The sequence below is a fragment of the Thermobia domestica genome, chromosome 3 (assembly GCF_964235325.1).
Source record: "Thermobia domestica chromosome 3, izTheDome1.hap1.1, whole genome shotgun sequence".
NCBI lineage: Eukaryota > Metazoa > Arthropoda > Insecta > Zygentoma > Lepismatidae > Thermobia > Thermobia domestica.
The window spans coordinates 17471900-17498703 of record NC_137456.1 but is presented as its reverse complement, the minus strand read 5'-3'; the positions used below and the strand labels follow the sequence as shown (position 1 = coordinate 17498703).

General features: G+C 35.8%; 1 protein-coding gene across 6 annotated transcripts in view; it reads right to left on the bottom strand.

The window, feature by feature from the left end:
- LOC145680198 (uncharacterized) overlaps positions 1-26804 on the bottom strand; it is a 490330-nt gene that overhangs the window by 106155 nt on the left and 357371 nt on the right. Inside the window, exons 4-5 of one of the 6 annotated variants that reach the window (XM_081750502.1) lie at positions 17848-18029; positions 7187-7311 (exon numbers count right to left, since the gene is read on the bottom strand). The exons of 3 other annotated variants lie outside the window; for them this stretch is intronic. In XM_081750502.1, coding sequence (XP_081606628.1) covers positions 7250-7311; positions 17848-18029 — 244 coding nt within the window. In that variant the 3' untranslated portion in view covers positions 7187-7249. Of the gene's footprint in view, positions 1-6961; positions 7312-17698; positions 18030-26804 lie in introns of those variants that run through there. 2 more of the 6 variants (XM_081750492.1, XM_081750478.1) reach the window with 2 other exon arrangements.

The window sequence follows — 26804 nt, the reverse complement described above, 5'->3', positions numbered from 1 at the left end:
AGATTTCCAAGCCAGAAGTTGAATATTTAAAACAAGCAGGATTTGAAACAGATGATAAACTTGGTCTAAGAAAGGACTTTAGTGTTTTGTACCCATTAAGATTAATTCCAGGCTTCTTAAGTGATTATAAAGAGGTTATGTGGAAAGGTGGATTGAGAATAACATTTACAAAAGCTAACAACAATAACGATGTCTTGTACAAATGGACTGGATCGGGAGCAGCTCCTCATGATGGAAAAATAACAATAAAAAGTATGGAGATAAGAATGCCTATTGTTGAATACGAATCTAATTATGAAAACAAGTTAAAGTTGAGCATTCTTAAAGAACCAAAAATCATGTTTTCATTCCATACTTATCAATGTGTTCAAAAGGCTGTTGTAGGTTCTTTCTTGGAGTTTGATGTTACTACTCAATTTAATTCTAGACAATTTGATATGCCTGATTTCGTAGTTGTAATGTTCCAAACTGATAGAAGTGGCAAACAAACAGCAGATGCAAGTAAGTTTGATCATTGTAAGGTAAAGAATATCTATCTTAAGAATGGGAGGAATGAGGTATTTCCAAAAGAATCAAGAAACTTAGATATTGCTAACAAGGATTATTTCAAGATGTACGAAGATTATACTGCATTTAAGAGAATAACATGTGGCAACACCGAAATGTACTATGACCCTAAAGAGTTTATAGACAACAGACCAATGTATGTGATTAATTGTAGTAAGAGAAAGAATGTATCAGTAAATGAAAGAACAAACATAAAGATTGTTGTAGACTTTTCAGAAGGTGTGGTTGCTGATACTATATGTTATGCGATTTTAATTGGGCGAAAGAACTTTACATATGATCCCAAGAATGAAAAAGTAGTAGAAGAGTTTTAGTTAGTTAGCAAAATATCAACGGGCATAAGGGTATCGAAAAGATACCCTCAAACTGTTTTCATTAACGATTGTTTTATGGAAGTTTTTCCATCAAACGAAATTGATAAAAAATGATTAAATATTTTTTGGTGAAGATAAAAATTGAAGATTGATTTTCTATATAATAAATACGATGGCAAAACACGTTGATTTTTTAAACAAGCTTGGAAGTCTTGAACAAAAAGAGGTTATTGGATTAAGAGAATTAGCATTAAATACAGAATATAAGATTGTGAAAATGGAAAAGATTAAAACTAAGTTTGGGAAGAGCATATTAGCCAAATGTGAGAAGTTCAAGGTTTTTCTCCCACCTAGATTTACAAAACACTTAACAGATAAAATGATTGATGAGATCGTTAAAGATGGAATAAAAATCAAATACACTGGTCTAAAAGGTAACTATCCAACTGTTGAGTTCTGTATGTAAATCCAAAAATGAACGAAAATGAACAAAAATATGTTGTCAGAAGTAAAAAATGGTGTGATTAGAATGGATCCCCAAAAGAAGTTTATACTTACTAACAATTTCAATGTAATTGTGAAAAATGTGCAGACCGAAGTTCAAGTAGTTTTTGATATTAACGGCTGTTTATTCAGCTTGAATTACGATCAGTGGACAGAGTTTAAGAAGTCATTGTTTCCTATAGAGAACGAGGTTAACAGAAGATTCCATTATCAGTATCCGAACTTGTAATTTTAAGTATGTTTTAATTGTTTTATGGTAATAAAGCCATAAAACTGAGATCTTTGAATATACAAATACAACTCAGCTATTGCATGCTTTCAACTCTAGAATGTGTGGGGAGAAAAAGAGATGCGAGAAAATACATTTTTGTATATGAAACACTAGCGCGCGCATGCGGCAGGTTTTGGAACTAAATAGTGGTTCTGTCGACAACGATGCTCACAGCCAAAGTCCGCCGTGTAACAGCGCGAAATGTTTCGCTTGAATTCTAATCGTTACGAATCGTTACGAGAGAAAAGTTTAGCGAAGAATACAGCGCTCGAGCTATGTGAAGCCGTTAATTTCAATACTAAGTATATGAGAGGCGACGTATATGCCGTCGTTAATCATTCTCTCTCTGTTTTCTATTGCATAAACCTCTCTGTCGTTCAGAGCTGATGGGGAGGAAAGAGAGAGAGAATGATAGAGAAAAAAAATTGGCAAGCGTCCAAGTTTTACTTCCTCCTTCTTCCTCTTTGCTATATATGTATATGTGTGCTCGACAGCTGATTGTAAATGTGTGTGTGTGCGATTGAGCGAGAGTGCATATACATATATCTGTAATATGCAACATAGTAAACTTTATCTTCTTATAATTCAGTTATTTTTGAACCAATTTACACCAAACAAAAACTATTTTTTCAATCAAAGACAGCGCTATAAGTTGTAAGTTTTAGATGTAAGCGTTTATGATTTTAATATCATAAAAGCATATGCGATCTCACTTTAACATTGTAGTTATGGGAATACTTTGCATTAGTTTCTTGGGCTCTTATGTGCTAGTCAACTAATGTTAGAACAAAAAATATTCAAAGAAAGCGCTTAGTAATTACGTTAGTCATCTAGTGGTGATTTATAGTTAGTGATATTATATCCCTTTTCTTTAAATTCTGGCAATCTTTTTTGTATCCAATCTTGAAGTTTTATATGGGATATGGAACAAAAGTTCTCATTATAATATGCAGGAATTCCACATACAACACACTTATTATTAATATTTCCTTCATTAGTTAAGTCATAACAAGATGTAGTATAGCTCCTTCTAGAAAGATGTGGCGGGAAACCAACACGTATTATATCTTTAAATAAAATAACTTGTAGTGCTGGTAATGTAAAACCTACGGGGTTATATGTTGGATCTACAAACTTACATTCTGATAATGTAGCAGGTCTTAGAATCATAAATGGTGTATCTGCATCCTTAAAGAATTGATACATTATTTTTATAAAGTCATGCTCTAACATTTTATTCTGTATTTCCATCACTCGTTCTATTGATGAGAGTGAATAATTTATCAACGGTCCAGAATATTTTAAACCCTGTTCAGCTTCTTTATTGAGATTCTCTGCTCTATAACATCTTTTACAATTATCAGACCTCTTGTTTCCATTTCGAGCAAATTCTTGGTATTGCTTTAATTCTCCACAAATTATGCACTTTTTCATGATTTATTAAATATAAAATACCCAAAAATAATTAATTCATTTTTTTATTATAATTACATTGATTTCCGCGATTTGATTCTAAATGTGATAAAAGCAAGTGCACAAGGTACAATACTCAATCTACTTTGCGCTCTGTAACTTTGTTTAAGTACTATGGTCAATGGCGGGTTTGGGGATGGATGGGGGAAGTGTGCTAGAACTGGTATCAATGAAAAAGTGGTCAAAAAAAAAGTGGTCCGTACAGACGCCTATACTACTTTAGTTTGTTAAAACTACTTTCCTTGCCTTATTGTAAAAAATGTTTGCCCGGTTTTGCGTCCTACAATCCAGCGCCCGGGGCATAACCCTCGTTTGTCGCCCCCTAGTTACGTCATTGTGAGTAAAATCCATGTTTCGATCCCACCTCGCACTTAATGTGCTTAGTAGTGAACAAGCACCGTATGCGTAGGTTTTTTCGGGATTTTCCAGTTTCCTTCCAGTTTATTCTTTTCATAATTTAATTCATTATCATCATCATAATCATCACTGTCTCCCTTAGTGTCGGTGAATAATCGTGAAGCGTTAAACTAAAGAAGAAAGTGCTTCGATGACTGGATTATTCGTCAGAATAAGTGTATTAGATCAAATGGTGCCTAATTTGAAGTCGACAAAATGGATTTTGATCATTACACCAATAATTTGTGCTTTATCGAACAATTCCTAGTATTAATTGGAGAGATTGTATAAGTTTACAGAAACATTAATTTCACCTTTAATATCACACGTAAGCAAAAAGGTCGAAAAAAAGAAAACAATAAAACATGAAAACTAGCGATAATAAACTTTTTATTATCAGTGTTCTACTCTAGATCAAGTTATATGAATTATTCTGCAAATAGCATGAACTTAGTTTAAAAACATTAATATTTTTTGTAGAGTATTCGAGAAAAGGAAATAATATATTTCATACATAAACTTCATATATTATATTCCATTATCTTTTGTCGTAAACTGTATAAAAACACTAAAATAATATTAACAAAGTAGAAACTATTATTGTACACATTAACGTATTTTGTTTAAAAATATAGAAACCACAAGAGACTTGTAACACAATAATTAGAATAAGACGAACATATTAACGATATAGCTAAAATTTAAAAGTTGACGTAAAAACTTTCTTGTGGCATACAGGATGTATGGTACTCTCGATTCGCCGTATTAAAGAACTCTATCTTCATAGGCCTAGTAAGCGCCAATCTACATAAGCTGCGAACAAAACATGGAGTGATTAAAGTTCCTTGACTCACCAATTTATAGGGGACTCGGTGAGTTAGTGGTAGAGTCCTTACTTCTGGTGTGTGGGGTCACTGATTCGATTTCGGGCCAAATAACCTTGTGGTGGACAAAATTGTGTCCGTGAGTTTTCTCGAGGTACTCCCAGGGCCGTGCCGGGGGAGGCGAGCGGGGCGACGGCCTCGGGCGCCGAAGTAAGGGGAGGGGCGAAAAATTCGAGAGAAAAAAGGAAAAAAGATAGGAAAAATTGCTTGGTATATATGTATGGGAGCGCCGTCGTATACTCTCGCCCCGGGCGCTGATTTTCCGCGGCACGGCCCTGGGTACTCCCATTTCCTCACACGTTCTCATTCTATTAATTCTTCCATCATCATTCATTTGTTTTAATCATCGTCTTTTTTTAGCGTAAAAGGGATAATTATGGGACGTTAAGCTATAATATTTAATTCCTTTCATTTTTACCAATGTTTCTAGTTATTTTCGATTTATATGTAGACCTACTTATTTTATATAACATACTAAGTATGTATTTTATATTGGTCGACAATCATCAATATACTAAGATGCAAGACACAAGTTCTCCATAAATCAGGAATATTTCGTGTGTACTTCTAAAAACAAAACAAAACAAAACAAAAAAAAACATGGAAGCACATGATCAAATACCATCGTCTTGCCAAGATGAAAGATCAAAAGGTGCGGCGAGGGACACGAGGATGCATTTCATTCAGACTATACATCTCTCGTCGAAAACGCTTCTAATTCGCTTCTTTTAATGTGACAACTGTTTGACCGTGAAAGGTTTATAGTTTTTGATGAGTAAGGTAACAAGAATACAGGAAAATGCTATTGACAGGATGACATTCATAAGACATTCAGTTTATAAACAAAAGAGCAAACTCAGTTGCTGACTCAAAGGAAGAGATGAATCAACATTGATTCAAATGGTAACACGGACTGAGCTCAAGAGGAGTTGCATGTGAGTTATTGGAATCTTTTTCGCCAGAGATCGAATATGTTCTTCGTGCTGGAAGTAAAAGGAGACATTACATTAATGATGGTCACTCATATCCTTTCTACAACACTTCGTTGAGTGCAATTGAAAAGCAAATGGCAGTGAAGACTATGATACTGCTTAAGAACAGCCCACGAAGCTAATCCAGGCAACAGCTCAACCAGTGTATATAAAGCTATTTCCACAACCACCAGACTCCGTTCCTGACACATACTAAAGAGTAAACTTCTTTTAATGACAATTGTGTACATTAGAAACTCACTCGTGCACCACAATAAATCGTACGTCAATTTACAATTACCTATTGTCAAACATACAATTATCCAATATAGCTAGTGATCAATATACATCACAATAGAAATATAAATGCTCCGCTGAAAGTCCAATAAAAGAAGTGGTTTCTTTTGTTTTCTTTTCTTATTAATTTACATAGAGACATTCTCACTAAAAAATCGACCTATTTTTGTTTCAAAATATTTGTAAAATGAAAGGTAATGCAACAGTTTGAAGTCTATAAAACGCAAGAACATACGCACTACATTGTGAATACTGAAGAGTGGACTGTGAATGATTCTTAGACAAATTTTGATACTTTTTTTTTTCAGCAAATACTTTTTCTTAACAAAGCCGCAGTAGATTCGTTGGTAAGGGTCTACTTATAGACAAGGCTGCCCAGATTCGATCCCTAGTTGGACAAGATTTATTTTCATGATCTGCCTTCTTGCAATGTTCCACTAGGATTTACTGAGCATCTGTCAAATGGGTACCTGACGGTTTATTTCGTAGCAAATTATGTCAAGGTAACGCACAATTGAGATTCTAGTTTGTGATAGTAGGCATAGCAGCTATAATTGCTTATAATATTTTTTGGGTTGCGAAGCGTTGTAATCTGCAAATCTTGCAAATGCAGTTATGGAACAAGGCCTATGGAGAAATCTGGAAAGAAAGAGGCCAGAGCGTGGTGGTGCTGACCTCTGTGTGCCGCGATCAGATAACTCTAGAGGCTTATATTCCCACTGATCGTAGGACATATTGGGTTGTCCTGAATGAAGGGAAGTGTTTGTACCATTACCTTATCATGCGCGCCGACTACGTGTGTGCTCCGGCACCCACACAAATATTCTTGCGGGTGCGGCAATCACACAAGATATTTAGTTTGGACCCGGGTTCGAACCCGTTTCTCTTGCGTTTAAGTTAGTCGCGTTACCGACTGACTTAGGGCAGCCCCAACTTATCCTTAGTATACGTATATTTTACTTTATCACAGCATAGCCCTTTATGACAGTGTTCATAAAAGATTTTAACTAAAAATAATCAAATATCGAAACTTCCCTGAAAATACATAGGCTAACACATCCCAACATTAATATGCACCCACATAAATTTGGGAAAATCGGCGCCGTTGTACCTTATTATTTTATTACCACTCTTTTTCATAGTTCCTCCTACGTTTTACCAATTTAATGCAGAATTATTCCAAAGGAAATGAATTTTAATGAACTACATTATCCATCTTACACTAACGTTGTATACAGCCCAATAACACATTAAAAACCAAGTATTACGATGATGTCAACTACATTTTTGTTTATTTATTTATTTAGGCCTATTTATTTTAATTTCATAAATCCAATACTTTTATGGTTTTCGAATACTCTTTTATACTTAAAAGCTATATTGCACTATGTACAAAAGAATCTTCTGAAAGATGAACACGTTTTTTGTGACGATTAAAACTGCTATGATCAGCGAAGGTTCTTGAACAAATTTCACATTTGTAAGGTTTCTCTCCTGTATGAACCCGAAGATGTCTTTCCAGGTCATATAAACTCCTACATTGTCTCGAACAAAATGTACATAGTAACTTCTTTAATCGTTGTTTTCTCTTAGCCTGCCTCCACGCCTGGTATTCTTCGGAAGTTGCACGAGAGCTGTAAAATAAGATAAAGAATGGAATAGTCAGTTTCTACGTTACTGATTAATACGTAATTGATTCTATTTCTTAAATTTCTAATATCAGGTATGTATGCTTAACATAAAATATAGAATTCAAACTATAATTTTTACTCAAAAAAAACATGAAAGTTACACTAGTATTAAACTTATGGCTTACCGAGTAGTGTCAGTCCATAATTAGGGGAGTGGAGATTATTCCAATCTGGAAGGGTCGTCCCGTCGATTCGTGAGGTCTGGACAGAGAGTAAACTTGGAACAAATCATATAGGTGAGTCGTACCAGGGGCGGATCCAGGATGGACTTCTGGGGGGAGGGGGCGGTGGATTGGAATACTGCTACTTTTAAGAGGTCCAAACTCTGGGATTGGTTTTATTTATATATATAAAATAAGGAAGTTTCCTCTTCTGGCGGGTTGCGATTGCCCCAATCTTCACCCCCCTGGATCCGCCACTGAGTCGTACAGTTATGAAACGGCACTTATCCATTTACAGCAAATCCCAGAAAACTTAGAAAAAAAATGTAGGATCTGCAAGTTTTGTAAAACTGGGAATACTTCAGTGTGTTCATGTGAAAAATTTGAACATTCTCAAATATTTCCAGTTCTATAAAACGCATCCATCCTACAGTTTTTCTCGATTTTCTTGGATTTTCTGTAAATGGACAAGAGCCGTTTCGGAAATGGACGACTCAGATGACAATTCCATACCCAGCATGAATTAATTATTTTGTGGAAACTTTTATTTTGTCATATGAACGATATCCAAATTATCTTTATTATTGCCATTGCTGACGGTATGAGTGCATTTGGCGACACTGGGACTCAAAGTATACAGTCGTACAAATGTCTCAAATAATGATGGTTCATTATCTCAAGATATTTTGAAGCCTAAGAATGGATTAAAAATAGTAAACTTGTTACTTTTAATAAATGGCCTGTCTCTTCCCTCCTATGACATGGGGCCTGAGTTGATCTCCTCACTTGCCTCACTCACAGGGAGCTTTGCTATTTAAATGTGTAAGTATAACCATTTTGAAAGATATTATTTAAGTCACTCTATTATATTTGAGTTCTGGTTAACATAATCAGCCGCAAATCTTAACATCCCTATCTTCAAATGAACGAATGAATTTAATGTAGTACGTACTAATTCTGTTTCTGGGATTAATAGACTCAACGCTTTAAATTCGGTTTACAGCTTCTTTGTGGCTAAGCGGTTAGCGTACGCGCCTTTGGCGTGAGAGACCTGGGTTCGATTCCCGGCAGGAGCTCATGTGGTTCGGATTCCACGTAGATCCCGTCTCAACGCTGCTGGAAGGGACAACTTGCCGTTCAACAGCATTTCTGAGACTCAGTACTGCAAAGTGACAGATTCTTTGCGTTATGCTCAAACTGATAAGATTTTGCTAATTTTTCTGGAAACTTCGTTCATTATACGAGGTATGATCAAAAAATACGATGAATAATTTTATTAGGAACAAAATAATAAACTTACGGAATTTGATTTGTGTTAAATTTATTAAAATTGATTATTAAATTCACTCGTATCTTTACATATTACTTCCATAAATCATGTTTACCTCTCATTAGTTTCTATGGTCAAGTAAGCAAGTCAGTTGTGGACTTGAGCAAGTGTATTTTCTATCCAATTGTTGACGTCAGCTTCAGTGAATTTTTTTAAATCCTATTTTTGGCGATATTTATGAAATTTGCGTATTAAATATACGTTTTTCCAAAATTAGAACATTGTATATATACCTATATATAATTACATAATAAATGAACTAATTTTAATTTTCATAATTATTTTGTCTACAAAATGCCGTCTGGTTCAGTCATCAGTAGTTGTTATAGTTGGATAGAATCCGATCTAGTTGATTTTGCTGTAGGTTTTCTAAGTTTTTTAGTGTTGTATCTTCCAATGTTATATATGTTTCAGTGATGTAGTAATCGCTCATGAATAGATCTTTTGTGACAAACTGACAGCTAATATTTCAAACATTTTAATTTTGTTAACTGATGCCAAAATAGTGGAAATCGTAAGCATACGTCCGGCATGAAATTGTGGCTTTTAAAATGTTCATTTTAGAGAAGGAGACATGACAAATGATGATAGTGAACAGGGCGGCAAATTGCCTACGGATGAAAGATTATAGTATGTGCTATGAAATTATCAGTATAGTTTATGCATTATTTTTTGTTACCTATAAACCAATATAAACTTGAAACATAAATCTGACCCTGTTGAAACATATATCTGATTCTGTTTAGTCCTAACTTGTTTATTTAAATTGTTTAGTTTTGTTTAAAGATGTTTGTTCAATGTAACTTGTTAGCTGTAGAAGAAGAAGAAGAAAGGGTAGGTGCTTGTTGAAACTGTGTATAGCAGCAGTGTGTGAGTGCGCGCGTAGCCAATAGCTGCATCATCGTAGAGTTCAATGTGCATTTTATTTAACTCGGGAATCGTAAGAAATATTAACAATATTATTAAACCGAATTATTAAAGAACGAACCAGCGTTTGTGTGATACAGTCCATCAGATTCGAATGAATCAATCTGATTAGTAATAAAGTTTCTGATGTTGATATTATGTCATGATTATACCCTATAGAATAATTAAAAGATATGTGAAACTAATTATGATAATTAGGTGTTCAATGAATGGTGAAAACAATATTTCTTTTCCAAACTAAAATGTTAAAGGCTTGAACATTTTTTTACGTAAGTCTTCTCGCCCTATCAGCCAGGTGAACGTGTTGACATCCGATGTTTCGAATGCAGACATCGCATTCATCTTCAGGAATTGTGATGAAGAGACCAGAGACGAGAACGTGTATATATGTTGAATATAGTGACTATTTAGGGGTGGATCTATGAATGGAGGCTTGTGATTGGCTGAGAGAAACGCTGACTTCTGACTGACTGAAGGATTCTGGTAAGCTGTCGTTGTGCCTACGAAAAATGGCTTTCTTGAATGTCTGCTTTTTGTTCCTGGAAAGGGCCGACCAGATAGGGCTGAATTGATACTCATTGTATCTATTGAGACTGCTCCTTTCCCGTAGCCGATATCTAATAAATAAGGCCGATATTTATGGCCTTATTTATTATTCTTACCCAAAAATTGCTGCACTTGGCTACTATACTGGTATTTGTAAAATCAATTCTGTACCCAAGTTTTAGGCTATGCTCTGCTAGTCCCCATTTTTTGAGTTGCTGAAGTCTTATGTAGCTGTTGTGTTCTTGCATCTTTGCATTCTCTCTCTAGTATCGTATCGCCTTTCATCGGCCGCACCTCTGGCAAACTCAGCAGAATACTTGCTAGACACGGGGGGCGCGGTGGCTCAGTGGAAGAGCGTTCACCTCCGGTGCTTGGGGTCCCTGGTTCGATCCCAGCTCGCGCCGTGTGGACTTTGTGGTGGACAAACACTGTGCTCGTGGGTTTTCTCGGGGTTCTCCCGTTTCCTCCCACTTTCTTCATTCCACCATTTCATTCATCTCTCATCATCACCGTCTCCTTTAGCCTAGCCGGCATAAGCGTGGGACGTAAAACATAAAGATTTCATTTCATTTTACTTGCTAGACACGGTATAAGAGTTATTCATAAACCTCCAGTCAACATCAGATCATTATTCAAACAACTGAAAGATGACTTTCACCTGCGCCCTCCTGGTGTATACCGTATACCGTGCGAATGTGGCAGAGTATACATATGACAAACTGGACGTACAATAAAACAAGGATGTGGTACATAATAATAAGATAATGAAGAATATCACAAATGCAGTAACTAAGACACTACAACATGCTATTACAGGATTAAAAATTGACTTACAAGAACTTTTCCTGTAGTATATCAATTTGGCGCCCAATAATTATGAGTCATAAACTGGGCAACCAAATTTCTGGTTTATAAAAATAAGGTTTGAAAACGTTCATTCATTTCTTTAATAGAATTTTCTAGATAGTACCTGGCTGACTTTTTATATTTTTGATATTAATCGTTTTTAAGTTAAAATTCAATATTTTTTTAAAAAAAAGAACAATGGAGTGACCTTAGCGAAGAATCTTAACTTCATAAATGCCCACTCAATTTTTTCTCGTACATAATACTAGCGTAAATTACCCGCTTCGTTAAGTTAAAATGTGAAAAATTAGCAATATGTTCCGTTAGTTACTCACTTTTTATTAGTACTGAAGTGCTTTCGAATCGATAAAAACAAAGAAAATATAATGAAAAATCAGGAAATAATAAGTATCTATATAAAAAATTAAATATTACTATTGTGGGCTGAATTTGGATATTACTATTGTGGGAATATATATCCCCCTCCCCCAAGTTGCTAGGCACAATTTGGATTTAAACGCCTTCTGAAGTGTCATTGTTCATCTCAGAGACCTCGAAAACTATAGGTTCGACACTAATATCAGTCATTTTCAATCATTTTTATATATCTCCCCCTTTCCCTCCCCTAAGTTGTACCGTCAAAGTGAAATTATAAAAACCATCCCAGGCTCGAACCTCATCTATGTTGAAAATTTGATTGAGATCGGTCGGGTGGTTTAAGAGTTATTAAGTCACAAAGACAGTTACTTTCATTTTTATATAATAGATTTGAGCGTATGAACAGATTTCTTTACACAGCTTTTAATAATCATGATGATGCTATGTAAAATCTCCTAACATCAATTTAAAATTTCGACCAAAGTTGGCAAAATTTATGACCATATTCTACACCCTTTCAATAACCCAAATAGTGAAAATAACAGACAGAAACAAATAACGCATTATCATTAAATTTTATTAGATCAACAACTACAAAACTTTTCTTTATATGATAGGACATTCTTTGTGATACATAAATCTACTGTACATACTTGAAAGAATACCTTCACACTAAACCATATTCAAACATAATCAAAGATAAAACTAAACAATGGATAAACATTTTAAAATTGTTCTTACGTCATGTAATTGTATGACGTAACAAGCACTTCCAGTATTTGTTATACATTTTTACACCACAAGAACTCAAATCAATTAGTTAACTACACGCATAACATGTTATTCTGGTAAAAAATATAATTATTACCATCATAGGTATTCTGTCTTTATTGACATGTCCCTTACTGCAACTGAGAAGCTTCTGCTCACCTCTTCGTCTTCACTACAATTTTTCTGTTTTGATATTGTCCATCAATTGCAGTCTCCTTCGCTCCCTCCCTCTCTTTCATGCCACCATACCCTCTAACTTATCCCTTATAATACAGTTTCTTCTTAGCTAATGTCCCAACCAGATTCTCTTCCTCTTCTTAATAATATCTAAAATTGTTCTTTTTTTCTCAAATCATTTCTAAGACCCTCTCATTCTTCTTTCGCTCATCACAGTTAATTCTCTCCGTTCTTATCCACACTCACATTTCGAAATCTTCCAGTTGTTTATCATCACTTTTGCGTAATGTTCATGTTTCTGTCCCATATAATACAATACACCACACGAAATATTTTATGACCCTTTTTCTCAACTCTTTGTTCAAGGTTCCACAAAATAGTGTTGTTTTCCTCCTAGAGCAGCGTTTCCCAACCTTTTTCAACTTGTGGCACACTACGGTTATAACTTGAATTCTCGCGGCACACTCATAGATATTATTATGTATTTGTATTTATACCTAAAATACCGTGGTATTTTTTTCTGTGATTACTGATCTCCTTCTCATAGAGAAAAAGCTTGATCACTGGTTAATCATTATGCTTATTTCTTTTATTGTAATTTAAAAACAGAAAAAAATGCAATGTAATGTTGGGTTCAGGTTTTTAAAATACACGCTTTCTTTTTCGAAAGCTCTATCCAATCTTTCACTAAGAAGGAAGATCACTAAATAAGGTACGAACAAACAAATCTCTTGTTCTTTTAAAACACAAATGTAGGTAATTTATATGCATATTTGGTTTGTCGAAAGGATTGAATGATATTTTAAAATTTCAAGTTACGAAAAAGTCTGCAACAATAAAGAAGCAATAATGGTCATAAAATGATAACAAATACTTTTTTTCAACATTAAAAATGTACAGAAAAGTAAAAAAAAGTCTGAAACTTAAATTTGTAGATCGTAGTAGAGGTCCATAGTAATATTAAATACAAATATTCATTTTTCCCTGTCTTGCAATTTGATTGCTATAGAATTAATAATTTTATTTCGATTTCCTCGCGGCATACCAGAGGCTCATTCACGGCACACCAGTTGGGAAACGCTGTCCTAAAGGCTTCTTTCGGCATTCGTATTCTTGCTTTTATTTCATGTTCATACTTCATATCAATACTAATAATACCACTCAGGTATCGAAAACTAGCCTCCTGTCCTAATTTCTCCCCTCTTACTTCTATATTTGATATCAACAACTTCGTTAAAATCACCATGGCTCTTGTCCTTCTAATATTTATTTTCATTCCATATTCTTTATAGCCCTTTCTCAAGTTTTCTAACGTCTTATTGATTTTCTTTTCAGACTTCGCAACAAGCGTTATATCTGCAAACCGTATACACTTAATCATTCTACCTCCTACAGAAATGCAGTGTTCATTATGTGGGCTGTTTTTCGTTATCTCATCTAGTGTTATAGTGAAATCAGAAATACAGTTGTAGTAAATTTAGGTGCGTGCAAGAGTAAATACAGAAGTTGATTCATTTATATTGAGTCGAATTTGAATGTATCACTTAGGCCTACCTAGGAAATGCCAGGCTTCCACCACTGGTTGTATTCGATCTGCAGACCACATCTACTGACTATTGGCCGTCATTGGAGTTTCCGTTGTAGAAGACTGTACTGAAGCTGGACCATGGCTATTGTATCTTATTCTTCTTTACAGCCATTCCACAGGTCGGAGACGGTGCGTACGCGACGCTAGGACAGGCGTCGCTTGAGGAGTCCGAAAGCACAATAGTCCATTGGAGTAGCATCTCAACTCTTGACAGGGATGTCAGAGAAAGGAATTGCACAACTCCAGTTTGCTGTTCCATGTGGTAATAAAATTCCAGCAACGTTATTGCCGTGTGGCTGGATGTCTTCTCTTGGTGGAGTTCAACCTGGTTCATGTTTTGTCCGTACAATGCTGGGATTTCATGCTGGTGCATTTCAGTCAAGACATGAGTCTTATAGTATGCAGTATTGCTTTTGACGTTTCGCTCCTCATTTCAGAGGCGCCCCTGTACAAGAAACCGGCTCTCATGAAACCTTTTAGAAAACTCTCTGCACACTGAAGGAAGAACGTGCTTCGGTCCTTGGCGTCAACTGGTCTGTATGTAATTGTATGACCTTTACCACAGTCTCTGAGGGAAATCCACGCCTCATCAAGTGTAGGAACAAACTTTCACCATTCGCCCGTGATATGGTGTTCATACAGCCTCCGCAGTTCCTTTTTCTCTCAGTCACATGACACGATTTGAAGGCATACATACTGCTCTTGCGGACGATTGTGAGCTGTAAATACCTGTGAATGGCGCGGTTGATTGTCGCCTGCGATGTGCGGCATATGCTAGCGATCGTACTTTGTATGGAGGGTTCGGAGGTCGTCATACGTCAAACCACACACAATAGTGGCGGGTCCTCTTCACGAGAACTCAGTTTCTAGCTGCTCGCGTTGAAGTGGTGGGTCCAGGACTCTGTGCTGCGCTTCACAATGATCGATCTACACGAAAATTATCCACTTGACACATTTCTACGTGACGCAACGCCGTGAAATTAGCGTCGGAAAGAGCCACAGTGAACCTCTCCCAAAATCTGAGCTCAGTTTCGATGGTATCAGCCTATGCACAACCATACTGTTCTACTGTGTGACTAACGAGATTTTGTTGCTTGCTTCGTGACAATCTCACCGCGATGGGTTGCGCATGCGCTGTACAGTTGCACATTTTGGCTCAATATAAATGAATCAACTTCTGTATAAAGAAACTCGAAATACTAATGTTTCCCTGTATTTTTGCAATCCTAACTTCTTGTATTTCTGGGTGTTTCCGTATCCAAACTAAAGTTGATCCGTATTCAAGTTCAGTTTCTCATTATGTATTTATGGTTTTACTGTTTCATATTAAAGTTACGAATCAAAATTAACATGGAACAAAGATTTTATAGAACAATTGACTACAAAATTATCTAGAATAAAAGTAGGTTGCCAGTATTCATACATAATTAAGTATTCTATGCAGTTTTAAGTACGGGAGCACAAAATTTATTTATATATTTTTCTGGAAAGTATATAAGAATAATGAATCAAATGTTTTTACAAGAAGGATTTTGTTCAAACTGTAGAAATAAATTTGTTATTAGCTTCTAGATCAATCAAATTCACATAACATATACATTCGCACAACGCACGAAAATGGGACATATATATATATATATATATATATATATATATATATATATATATATATATATATATATATATATATACGAACACAAACTTAGATTTAATGTTTCGTCAATAAAGAAAGATTTGTCGTATATATGATTATTTGTAAGTTTTCTTTTACACCCTCTAAAACTCAAATTATAATATGGCACAAAATTTTAAAAAAACAAGGGACAATTCATGGTTGCAAAGCGAGCTGTAAATATTTAAAAAGTGTAATTAATGGACCATTTTACGGCATAACTTTTTCCATCATTTGATAGTAACCAGTACATAATTATTTGTAGTTGAGATAACATTCAAGAATGATTACATTTTACATTGATTGCAAATACAAAATGAAACACTAGTAAAACACTAAAATACTTACAAGAAAAAGAAATATTACTTAAAACACATTAAAATGTAGTTTAAAAATATCCAATGCTTATGTTTCATTATACTCATAATTTTATGATTTTTTGTTGCAAGGAATGGTGAGTTTTAGTATTCCTTTCTTGAAAAAAAATGGAAACATGTTATGAACAAGTAATTTAAATACATGCAACAGTATTAAAATGTACCTTCCTTGAGAAACTTGAAATTAACTAAACGACCATGGACAGTTTTGTAAAGATTTACTGTAATATTTCACTTTTATTTATTAGAAGAAATGAAGTAATCAGAGACTAGAGCCAGAAAAAGAGTATGAAGTCACCAAAATCGAAATTAAATTACTGTAATGATAACAAAAATAAAAAGTTCTACAAAGCAGGTACGATTATGTGTATGATATTGGTGATAATGCTTCTGAATAGCCATCTTGGTATGTCCTATATTCACTGATTGTTTAAGCAATGTTTGAAGATATATGTATTATATTTTGTCTCAAAATTTAATAAAATGTCTGGATTCCATGATCATCAAATATTTATTACATCACAACAATGTTTAGATAATTATTTATACATGTTTGCAGCTACAACTTCGGATAAAAGACAGACGTTTAAAGGGTACATTAATCCTAACAAGAAAAAACTCCCTGACAAAATAAAGTACAGGGTGGAGCAGAAGAAACATGTTTTTTTAAACCGCTGGCCATCGGCAACGAGTTTTGATTTTGAGCGACCGTTGGCAGTACGCTCAGACAATGCAGTTTGAGTCACTATGGAGCGTTGGAGCGTAGAGCATCGTGTGTTCGCGGTCGAACAGTTCCTTAGAAACAATCATCTGTGGTCACGGTTCAACGTGTTTTCCGTCGAAAGTCCAATGTCAAGCGTCGAGGTACAGTCCCAGATCGAAACACTATACTCCGATGGGTTGCAGCATTCAGAGGTACTGGATCTGTGATGAAAAAGAAAATTTGAAATTATCATGTAAGATGCGATGAAATGAAATACGTGACATACCCAGTGATACAGCCTGTCACCTAGCTGATTGTTTCGGACTAGCAAGAACTGTTATTTTCACTCTATCAACGTTTCCCGGAGTTCGGACTGAACGGGGAAGACCAGGTGGTTTCTTTTTCATCACAGATCCAGTACTTCTAAACGCTGCAACCCATTGGAGTATAGTGTTTTAATCTGGGACTGTGCCTCGATGTTCACATTACACTTTCGATGGAAAACACGTTGAAACGTGACCACAGAATCATTGTTTCTAAAGAACTGTTCGACCTCGAACACACGATGCTCTACGCTCCAACGCTAGTGACTCAAACTGCATTGTGTGCACTGTCTGCCAACGGTTGCTCAAAATCAATACCCCTACCCGTCGGCGAGTACTAGCGGTTTAAAAAATATGCGTTTCTTCTGTTCCACCCTGCACTTTCAAACATTATTGTAATCATTGTTTTGACAATAAAAGAAATAAAGTTTTGTTGCAAATAATTGTAAGTACTAAACGTAAAATACTACTTTCCCTAATATTTAAATATAATTCCCTTATAAATCAATAAAACTTCCTAAATCTTGTACCAAACCGAAATTTTACTTAGAGTTTTGGTGTTTTATGACACACAATATGGTATTTTAAACCACTGTGAGACTTGAAATTCTTGTTGCATATTTTGCACACAAAAAGATTTACTTTTGAATGAACAAAGTTTCTATGACGGTTATAGTTACTCTTATCGCTAAACCATTTTGAACATATGTCACAGCGGTAGGGCTTCTCTCCGGTATGAGTTCGAAGATGCCGTTTCAGGTCATGTGAATCGTAACACAGTCTTGAACAGAATTTACATAGTCGCTTCCTCAGACGGTCTTCATTCATCGGCCCAATCTCGTACCTGTAAGGCGTAGTAGGGCTGAAATAAAACAAAGAAAAGTCATTATTCTATTTTTATTTTGTTGCGGTTCACATCCAAATTCCATTCTTAGCGTCCAAAGAGCGTCCAATAAGTTATCTACCTAGACAGGAAGGGAGGGGCGCAGCATAATGACGCCTGATGCGCACGTCAAGTTCATTGTGAGGAATCCCGCTTCGTAATTTGAAGTCCGCCAGTGGCCGTGACCAGAGTACTTGTTACGCCATGTAGAAGACTTGTAGGACTTCTTTGAGGAGGACCAGGACAACTGGTCAACTGGTGACAGGCGACGAAACTTGGATCCACCATTAGGAACCTGAAAGCAAGTAGAAGTCCATGCAGTGGAAACACTTTGGTTCCCCACCGTCCAACAGGCTGTTCCCCATTGGTTTGCAGGCCATGCCAAAGATTTTTTTTCTCTGGGATTTCTTCGCTGCCCACGAAGTGGCGACGGTGCATAGACCTCCATGGGGACTACATCGAGAAACAGTGATGACCAGGTGAGCCTATCTGCTTTCGTTCCTGTCTAGGTAGATAACTTATTGGACACTCCACGTACAGGAATATATCAACTATTCTTTAAAAAAAATTAACATATTGTTATCCTGCTTAATGTTTCGTTACGGAAAGAGACTTTTCCACAAATGTTTGGTATTAGTCATTATCAGGGCCCGGATCTTGTTGACAAGTCAACTTTTTTCTGTTACGCATAGGACAAGGCAAGTTCAAATAAAAACGTTATCCATCAACTCTAGGTTCTAAAAATATAGTTTTTTAGGATCAACTTTTGGTCACTTTTTGCCATTTTGAAATTTCAGGTCATTTTTTAATATTTTAAGGTAACTTTTAGGTTGCTTATGGTCTTTTTATTCTTTTTCTTCTACATAAGGAAATCTTTAAATGAACACGGTTTACGAATGTGGAAAAGACGAAGTTGAATAATCTGTTTTCTTGCTTCCTGACTATTGGAGTGGAAAAACTGCATACTTAACAAGCTAATGAAAACTAAGCTGTAGCTGGTTAACGAAAGATGGGGGTTGGTAGGTGGCCAAACAGATAGTTTTGGGTTGTTGACCACAAAGGATGTGATCACGTGAATAACTTAAAATGGATTAGAAGGCGTACAAGGATTTTAAACAGGTTTCTATCTATTATTTTCATGTAGTCTACACTTGCGGACTTTCATTGTTTAAGAGTGTTTCCTAGCTTTAACTCGGGAGTGAATTGACACTTTCAATACTTACAATGCCGTACAATGGACTGATCAATAGAAATAAATGATCAATGGACTGCAACTAAGTGAAACAATACTTTTTGAATATGAGTGAGAAATGTTAACTAAAAATTCAATGGATATTAAAAAAATGTCAATGTTTAATGAAATAAATGTTTAAGAAAACGCAAGTTTTAAGGTCAATTTTTGTGATTTTTAGGGTCATTTTACAGGAATTTTAGTGTCATTTTATAGGGCACTTTTTAGAAAATTTTAGGTCAACAACATCCAGGCTCTTGTCATAATAAAACAACAAATTTGGTTGAATAAGTCTCTTTATATGTAATTGTAAATTAAACAACCATTAAGCATATATAACGAATGTTTGTGAAACAATTGATATAAAAGCTCTGCATAGATTTCAGTGCAATTTAAATTTATATACAAAGACAGTAGACTCTATGATCGACACGTGTGCAACTCCGGTTTGTCTACTAATCAGTCGTTTTATCGTGAGATACTTGCGCGCGGGGAGAAGGAAAACATGTAGGCTTATCAGTATGAATGAACACCGGAGTAACGCACGGTTCGAATTATAAAGGGTCTACTGCATTTGGAGATCACCGTTTATTTTCTTGGTTTATGTGTTGTTTTATAATAAAAGTATATACTCCACCGTACATATTAAAAATATTCATATTCAAATTCTTCCTTAGACAGCCTTTTCTTGTAATGCGGTTATATAAATGGGCTGAACATCTTTTGGTATTTGTTGAATTAGTGTGGGATTAGTATAAATTATATTTTATATATATGGAGCTACTCTCGCTGGCGCCCAACCACCGAGTTCCAGCTGATTTTGAGTATGAGACACATTGGTAATGTAGATTTTCATATTGGCAATTTGTTTCTACAGACGGTTCCTACATGAATATCGGGACTTTAATTTAAGGAGTACCTTTTTATTACATATATAATGCGGAAATGAAACACACCTTAAAAGGTAACTCAAACATGTTTTGTTACAAGTGTTTAATGTGGGATTCCATTGTGACACGGCACATATCTAGTCAACTTCTTTCTACATTGAGGCTAGCATGTCTGGTATAACAAAATTCACTGTTGCAACAATCCTGAGTCGCAATTGAGGGAGATTGGCAGGTAGCAGCGGTACGTACATACGATACTTTACATACGCCCACAAAAAGAATCTCAGGAGCTGAGGTCGACTGGCCGTCCAAAGTGTTTCGGGGATTCTAAATATTTCAAGGGCATCCAAATTCAATATGAGGGTAATTATATTAAATTTGTAAAATTATTCGTAACATTAGATTAAATTTACACAAAAGTCGAGATTTTGAGGAGAGTATGGACCCCCAGGACCTGCCCCCTGCGTATGTTCCTTGTTGGGGGCCATTGCAGAAGAATCACGTCATCCTGACAATAAAGACCGATCCATTATTGGGCGAAAACAGGATTCAACCAATTATGTGCGTCACGATAAAAGCGAACAGGCGCGCCGTCTTTTTGACAGATGATGTTCCTTTTTTTTCTGAATGAGATGATTCTCTTGTTCTGGATCAGCTCTACCACGCAAGCTTTGTAGAAATCTGTTGATGCCATTTTGGGTCAGCCACTGTCCTCCTCGTCGTATCGGTGACGTTTTCTCTACCAGAAGCAAGCTTTCAACACCATTCTACGACATGTTGACGAGACATTACAGTCTCTCAGTAAACCTGTACCAGCTGCAGGTGAATTTCAGCCACGGGTGCATATTTCGTCCACAGGAACCGAATAACTGAGCAGACTTCTTCCCGTGACCAGTTTTCCAAACGAATCTCCATTTGTGTTTACCTACAACTAGCGCCATAGGTAGCCGGTGGCTGAAACTCTGCACAGTTGCCAACTCTATGTATTAAAATTACCATACGCTCCTCATTCCTCTATAACAGACGAAACTCAAGAAATATTGCCCTTATAACCTTTGCTTCTCTTCCTCTCTCCTATATTCATACGTATAAAGGTAACCAAGAAAGTTCTCTCGCTTTTGGTGGACATATGTGTTCAATTGGCCCTCACACCATGAGTTGAATGCGAATGGAGATAAGGCGAAGGTCAGTTGTTAGTGTGGACATATCCAACATACTACCTGGTTGTGGCAGTTCAGTTACACCGTGAACTTGCGTAACGACAGAGTAAACGTGGAACCTCCACAGAACGTCGTAAGGGTGTGTATGCTGTACGAGTTCAAACTGGGGTCAACCGCCGCTGCAGCGGAACGGAAGATATGCCAGGCCTTTGGTGAGAGTGTCGTGACTACGCGGACAGTGCAGCGGAGGCTTAACAAGTTTAAGGACGGTGACGAAGCACTCGAAGACGCACCACGTGCCGGAACACCAACACATGTACAAAATGAAGATTTTTCAGCCAGCACGCGAACAGTGGGCAGACATGTGACGAACTGGGACTACAATTCAGTGTGAGTGGAGAAACAATTCGGCAGCATTTCCATCAATTTGGGAAGAACTACAAATTGGGTTGATGGGACCCACATGACTACACTCAGGACCAAAACGCAACGCGAGCAGACACCTGTGTTTCTTTGCTGCCTCGTCTGATGAAGGAGCCACTTCTAGACAGGATGTTGACATGTGATGAGAAGTGCGTTCTGTACGAAGCTCCACGGTGCTGTCATCATTGGTTAGCATCCCATGAACCGGTTCCAAAACTGCCTAAACCAGCACTGCACCAGAAGATCCTCCTGTGTGTTTGGTAGACTGGTCGAGGCAACATGCATAGGGAACTGCTACCAGCTAGTCAGAGTATCAATGCAATTGTGTACTGTCAGCAGTTGAGCCGTGTTCAAAAAAAACCTCAAAACTCTGGAACCAGCACTTATGAATTTTAAAGGAGTTCTCCTCTTACAGGACAACGCTAAGCCCCACGTGGCTAGGATGACCCGGGACACCTTCTACGCCTTGGATGGGAAACACTATCCCATCGCATACTCCCCGAACATTGCACCATCTGATTATCACCTGTTCCATTCCTTGGACAATCATCTTAAAGGACGCCAGTTCAAATCCCTAGTAGAGGTGCAAAATGCACTTGATACCTTCTTCGCTTCACGGCCCACCAAGTTTTATCGTGATGGAATCCATAGCCGTCCGGGACGTTCGCAGAGGGTTGTCGATGCTGATGGGGACTATTTTTGATCTTCCAGGCACGTCTTAGGTGACACATCGATGTTCGAAGGTGGTGGGTGAAAAAGTGACAGAACTTTCTTGGTTACCTTATACTTTTTTAAAGTTTGCCCACTAACTAACTTGCAGTAATACAAATATTAATGATCAATTCTAAATACTGTTAGAGCCTTTGTCCTACTCTGAAATTCTAACATATATTATAAGCTTTTAACGGGGGAAATATGTCTAAAGATAAGACATATACCAATTGATAAAACTTATTGATATGAACAAAATGACATATGCAAATGTAAAAACCTCATGCGTAGTTTTTGAGAAAATCGCGAAAAACAAATCATTTATGATCCTATAAAACTGAAACTGTGTGAGAACCAATGCCAATTATTAAAATGAAAATGATCCCGAAGTGAACCATCATTAAGTTCTTCATTAGTACACTAGCAAGACGACAGTTCATCGTGTAATTCATGAGATATAGCCTAAAATTAGAGATCACTAACTGTTAAAATTCAAATTTCTGTTTAACTAAGATATTGCCCAACGTATAAGACATATCAAATGATAGGTCATGCTTAAGGATTACTTCTTATGTGTAGTTTTTGAAAAATCAAACTTTTGTGGCGCTAAAACGTATGTCGTTCGTTGTTGACATAACCCTAGTAGTAAGAAAGCTTTCGGCCAGTTGGCACGTGGTTGGATTTTGGCTTTCCACGCTTGCACTTGAAATACATGTTTTCATACAATCTGCCTTTTGTTGTACTTGCAAGCGATGCTTTAGAACCTTTGAAGAGCGTCATAGCATCACTGGCCGTTCATTTACTATTGGCTTGACTTGCGTCAAACGCTTGCGTCAAGCTTGAATGGAATACTAAATGCAAGGTTGCACCCATGTCACTTGGTTACTGGAATCCAGCTTGCGGCATACTTGCACGTTTTCCAATCAAGCTGGATGCAAGCTTCACCGACTTGCAATTCAAGCTTACAGCAAGCGGTTTGCAAGTTGTCTCTGCTACTAGGGAATAATTGACAATATTTAATTTGCTGGGGAAAAATACGTATTTATTTATTTACATACTGGACAAATAGCAAAACAAAGTTAACTAACAGATCATATCTATTATTATCTTTGTCTACAGGTGACACATATTTTTCAAGCAATACTATCTAACCTTTGTAATTAAATTGAAACAATAAAATTTTTAAGTTGCAAGTAAATCGTCAGAATAATTTTAAATCTGCTAATTGTGGCATACTAGCGACACCTAATGGTGTCAGGCACGCAGGTAGCACAGTTAGCGACACTATTAGCGTAACTGTTTCCTAATAGGAATTGGCGTCATGTCCTGTCATGTTTGTCTAGTATAAGAATGATAGTATAATACTGAAAACGAATCCGGGAGAAAGTGCAATGCTTAGGTCATGTAACTAAATTGTATATCATCCATCCTTTATACCTAAGGTGTACGAAGTTAGTAAAAGGCTACCAAGACATTTGTACTGATTGTATACATTACAAAACTTAGACCAAGACCGGATTAAGTGGAACTTAGGGAGGCTGTAGCTTCGTGCTCCCAGTCTGATCAAAATCTCAACTAGTCGTCTAAAAAGAAGTAGGCTATACAAAATACCAGTGGCGTATTTACGATTTTGTTTCGGGGGGGCTTTGCTAACTTTCGGGGAGGCCTTTGCCTGAAAATGTGAAAATTCTGCAAGATATTTTATATACTTTACTATAGTAAGTAAGATTTCGGGGGGGGGGCTTAAGCCCGGAAGACCCCCTAAATACACCACTGCAAGATACAATCTTCATCGTAAAATAAAATATGACCAAACATATGAAATAAATTTTTCATCGGCCAGTTCTCTTGACTTCCAGGATGTGATAAAGGACTTCCCTAAAACAAAAGCAAGAAGAGAAATTGTTGACCTGCTCATTCTTTGATTTATTACATTTATATAATAGGGTAACTTTGCTTTTTTATGCACTAGGAAACTTCCATTAGGTATATCATATACTGTATGTCATGGTTTATGTAGTTGAACTACGTGTATTCCGTTAACTTTGCTACTGTACTTTCACAGAAACGTATTAGGTGAAATCAGTATGAGCATGCATATATATATATATATATATATATATATATATATATATATATATATATATATATATATATTACAATTTCTAATGGTATGTTTACCCTCCCTTGTTGTTTTCGTGTTAGGAATGTATTAAGTTCAAGAAACTTAAAAATATTCCTAATCATCTATTCTGTTCATTCATTTTGACCTTCATAGAATATCTCATTAAATATTGATTACATAAACGAATTACTTAAAACACATAATAAGCCATAAAATTCCATAAATTTCCTCTATCCTTTCAAATTATTTTTTCTATAACAAGTTCGCCAAAATATACGTTAAATAACAGGAAACTCTTATGATAAATGAAGGCACTTAATGAATGTTTTCAAATAATAATAATCATCATCTTTCAAAAGTGTTGTACTGTTTACAATATTTGTCCCATGAATAATAATTACGTTTGATACGGCAATCTCTCGTTCAGTTTAATGGGAACTCAGTTTGGATCTTCCATTGCTGAAAAGAGATGCAAAGCCCCTACTTCTCAAAAATATGAACTAATATTTCAAAATTCACTAACAAAAATTTAATCAAGGGAGTAAGCTATAATTATAACAGAAAAACAAGACATTAGCTTCTTTTTAATTTGTAGGGAACCTTATAGAAATTGTACAATTTATTCAAAAGATATTTATTAGGAAAATATATGAGGGAACCCCGTTTTGAGTGTTAGGGACGAAAACATTTAACTCATTGCTAATACATTTTATTCATATTACATGTGCAGAAATGTACAAATGAACCGTGAAACACACATTCTTGATATATAATCATTCTGACATACAAATCTGACAATATATAATCATTTAAAAACTCATAAATTTAGAAGAACTATGTTATAGAATAGCTACTCAGAAAGAGAGTAACATGATAGTTCCAGTTGTGGAATGTTCCGTTTCAGATGCTACTTTTGTTTTGAATGTATGCTAAATGAGAAACCAGCTAGTGCACCCATCAGGTGTCTTTAAGTTCAGTTGAAAACTAATTTTTTGTTTCAATATTTTGACAACAAAAATGCCATCTCATCAACATCATGTTTTCCAAAACATTAACGTTTGATTGGACGTCTTTAGAAGGGATAGACAAGTAATGACCCGAAACAAATTGCAAGTAGCTTATTATCAAAATTCAAGTCAAACTTTGCGACTTAAAAAAAAAAAAAAAACTATAAAGTGTAAAGATGTGAGGAAACGAATTTAAGTTGATTTCATCGCTGTTTCTACTGAAAATGCACCCTGTCATGTATACTATGATGTTGATGAGAGCGATCATACGATACCATGTCAACTGTTGTAATTATTTCTTTAAAATTTAACTTAAAAACAATCATACACAATGTCAGCATTTCAGTACTTAAATTTTCCAACTTAAACAGGTTCCAAACAATTTCTACATTTCACTTCAATATAAATAATAAACATAATTATTTCGCTCTACGGAACAGCTAACATATCAAATAATCTTTTTGATATAATTGGACACACACACACATACACACACGCACACACAAAACGATTCTTCTTTTCAGAATAGCTGAGTATAATCAATTACCCCTAGTATATGGTTTGATCTCTAACATATTTTTTACAATCTAAAACATATGGCACGTTCACTAATTTAGGTCAAAAACTAAACTCAAATATATATTCGCTCCACATTCATTTGTTACACCAAGAAATGTAGCCTAACTACATGCAAACATAAGTCGAAGTACCCTGTATTAAAGTTTAATTGTATTACATTATTAATTGTTTTTTTTTTTTTTTTTTTTTTGTGATTACAGTACACACTGTAACTGAAGTGGCATGGACATAGGTCCGAATTGCCTGTTTCGAGTGATATGTTTAAATACTTGAATTGTTAAAAGATGATCCTGGTACTGGCGTTTGTTGTTTTATTTGAATTATATTATAAAAAAATCGTAACAGTCTGAAGTAACTGATTAAATGTTTTTTTTTAAAATATATATTACTAGTGAGAATATTCTACTACTTAGCTGTCCGCCATCTTCCCAGGATTCCCATGGCACGCTCTCTAACCTAACGTCACTAAATACAAAATGATACTTCTTCTTCTTCTTTACTATAAATTACGGTTTATTGTAAGTCGCAGCTCTATAGTTACGTCGACTAGATCACTAAGTTTGTCATATATCAAAAAAGTTGAAATAGATATTGAATAGTATTAATAGTTACAGCACGTACTGCAATC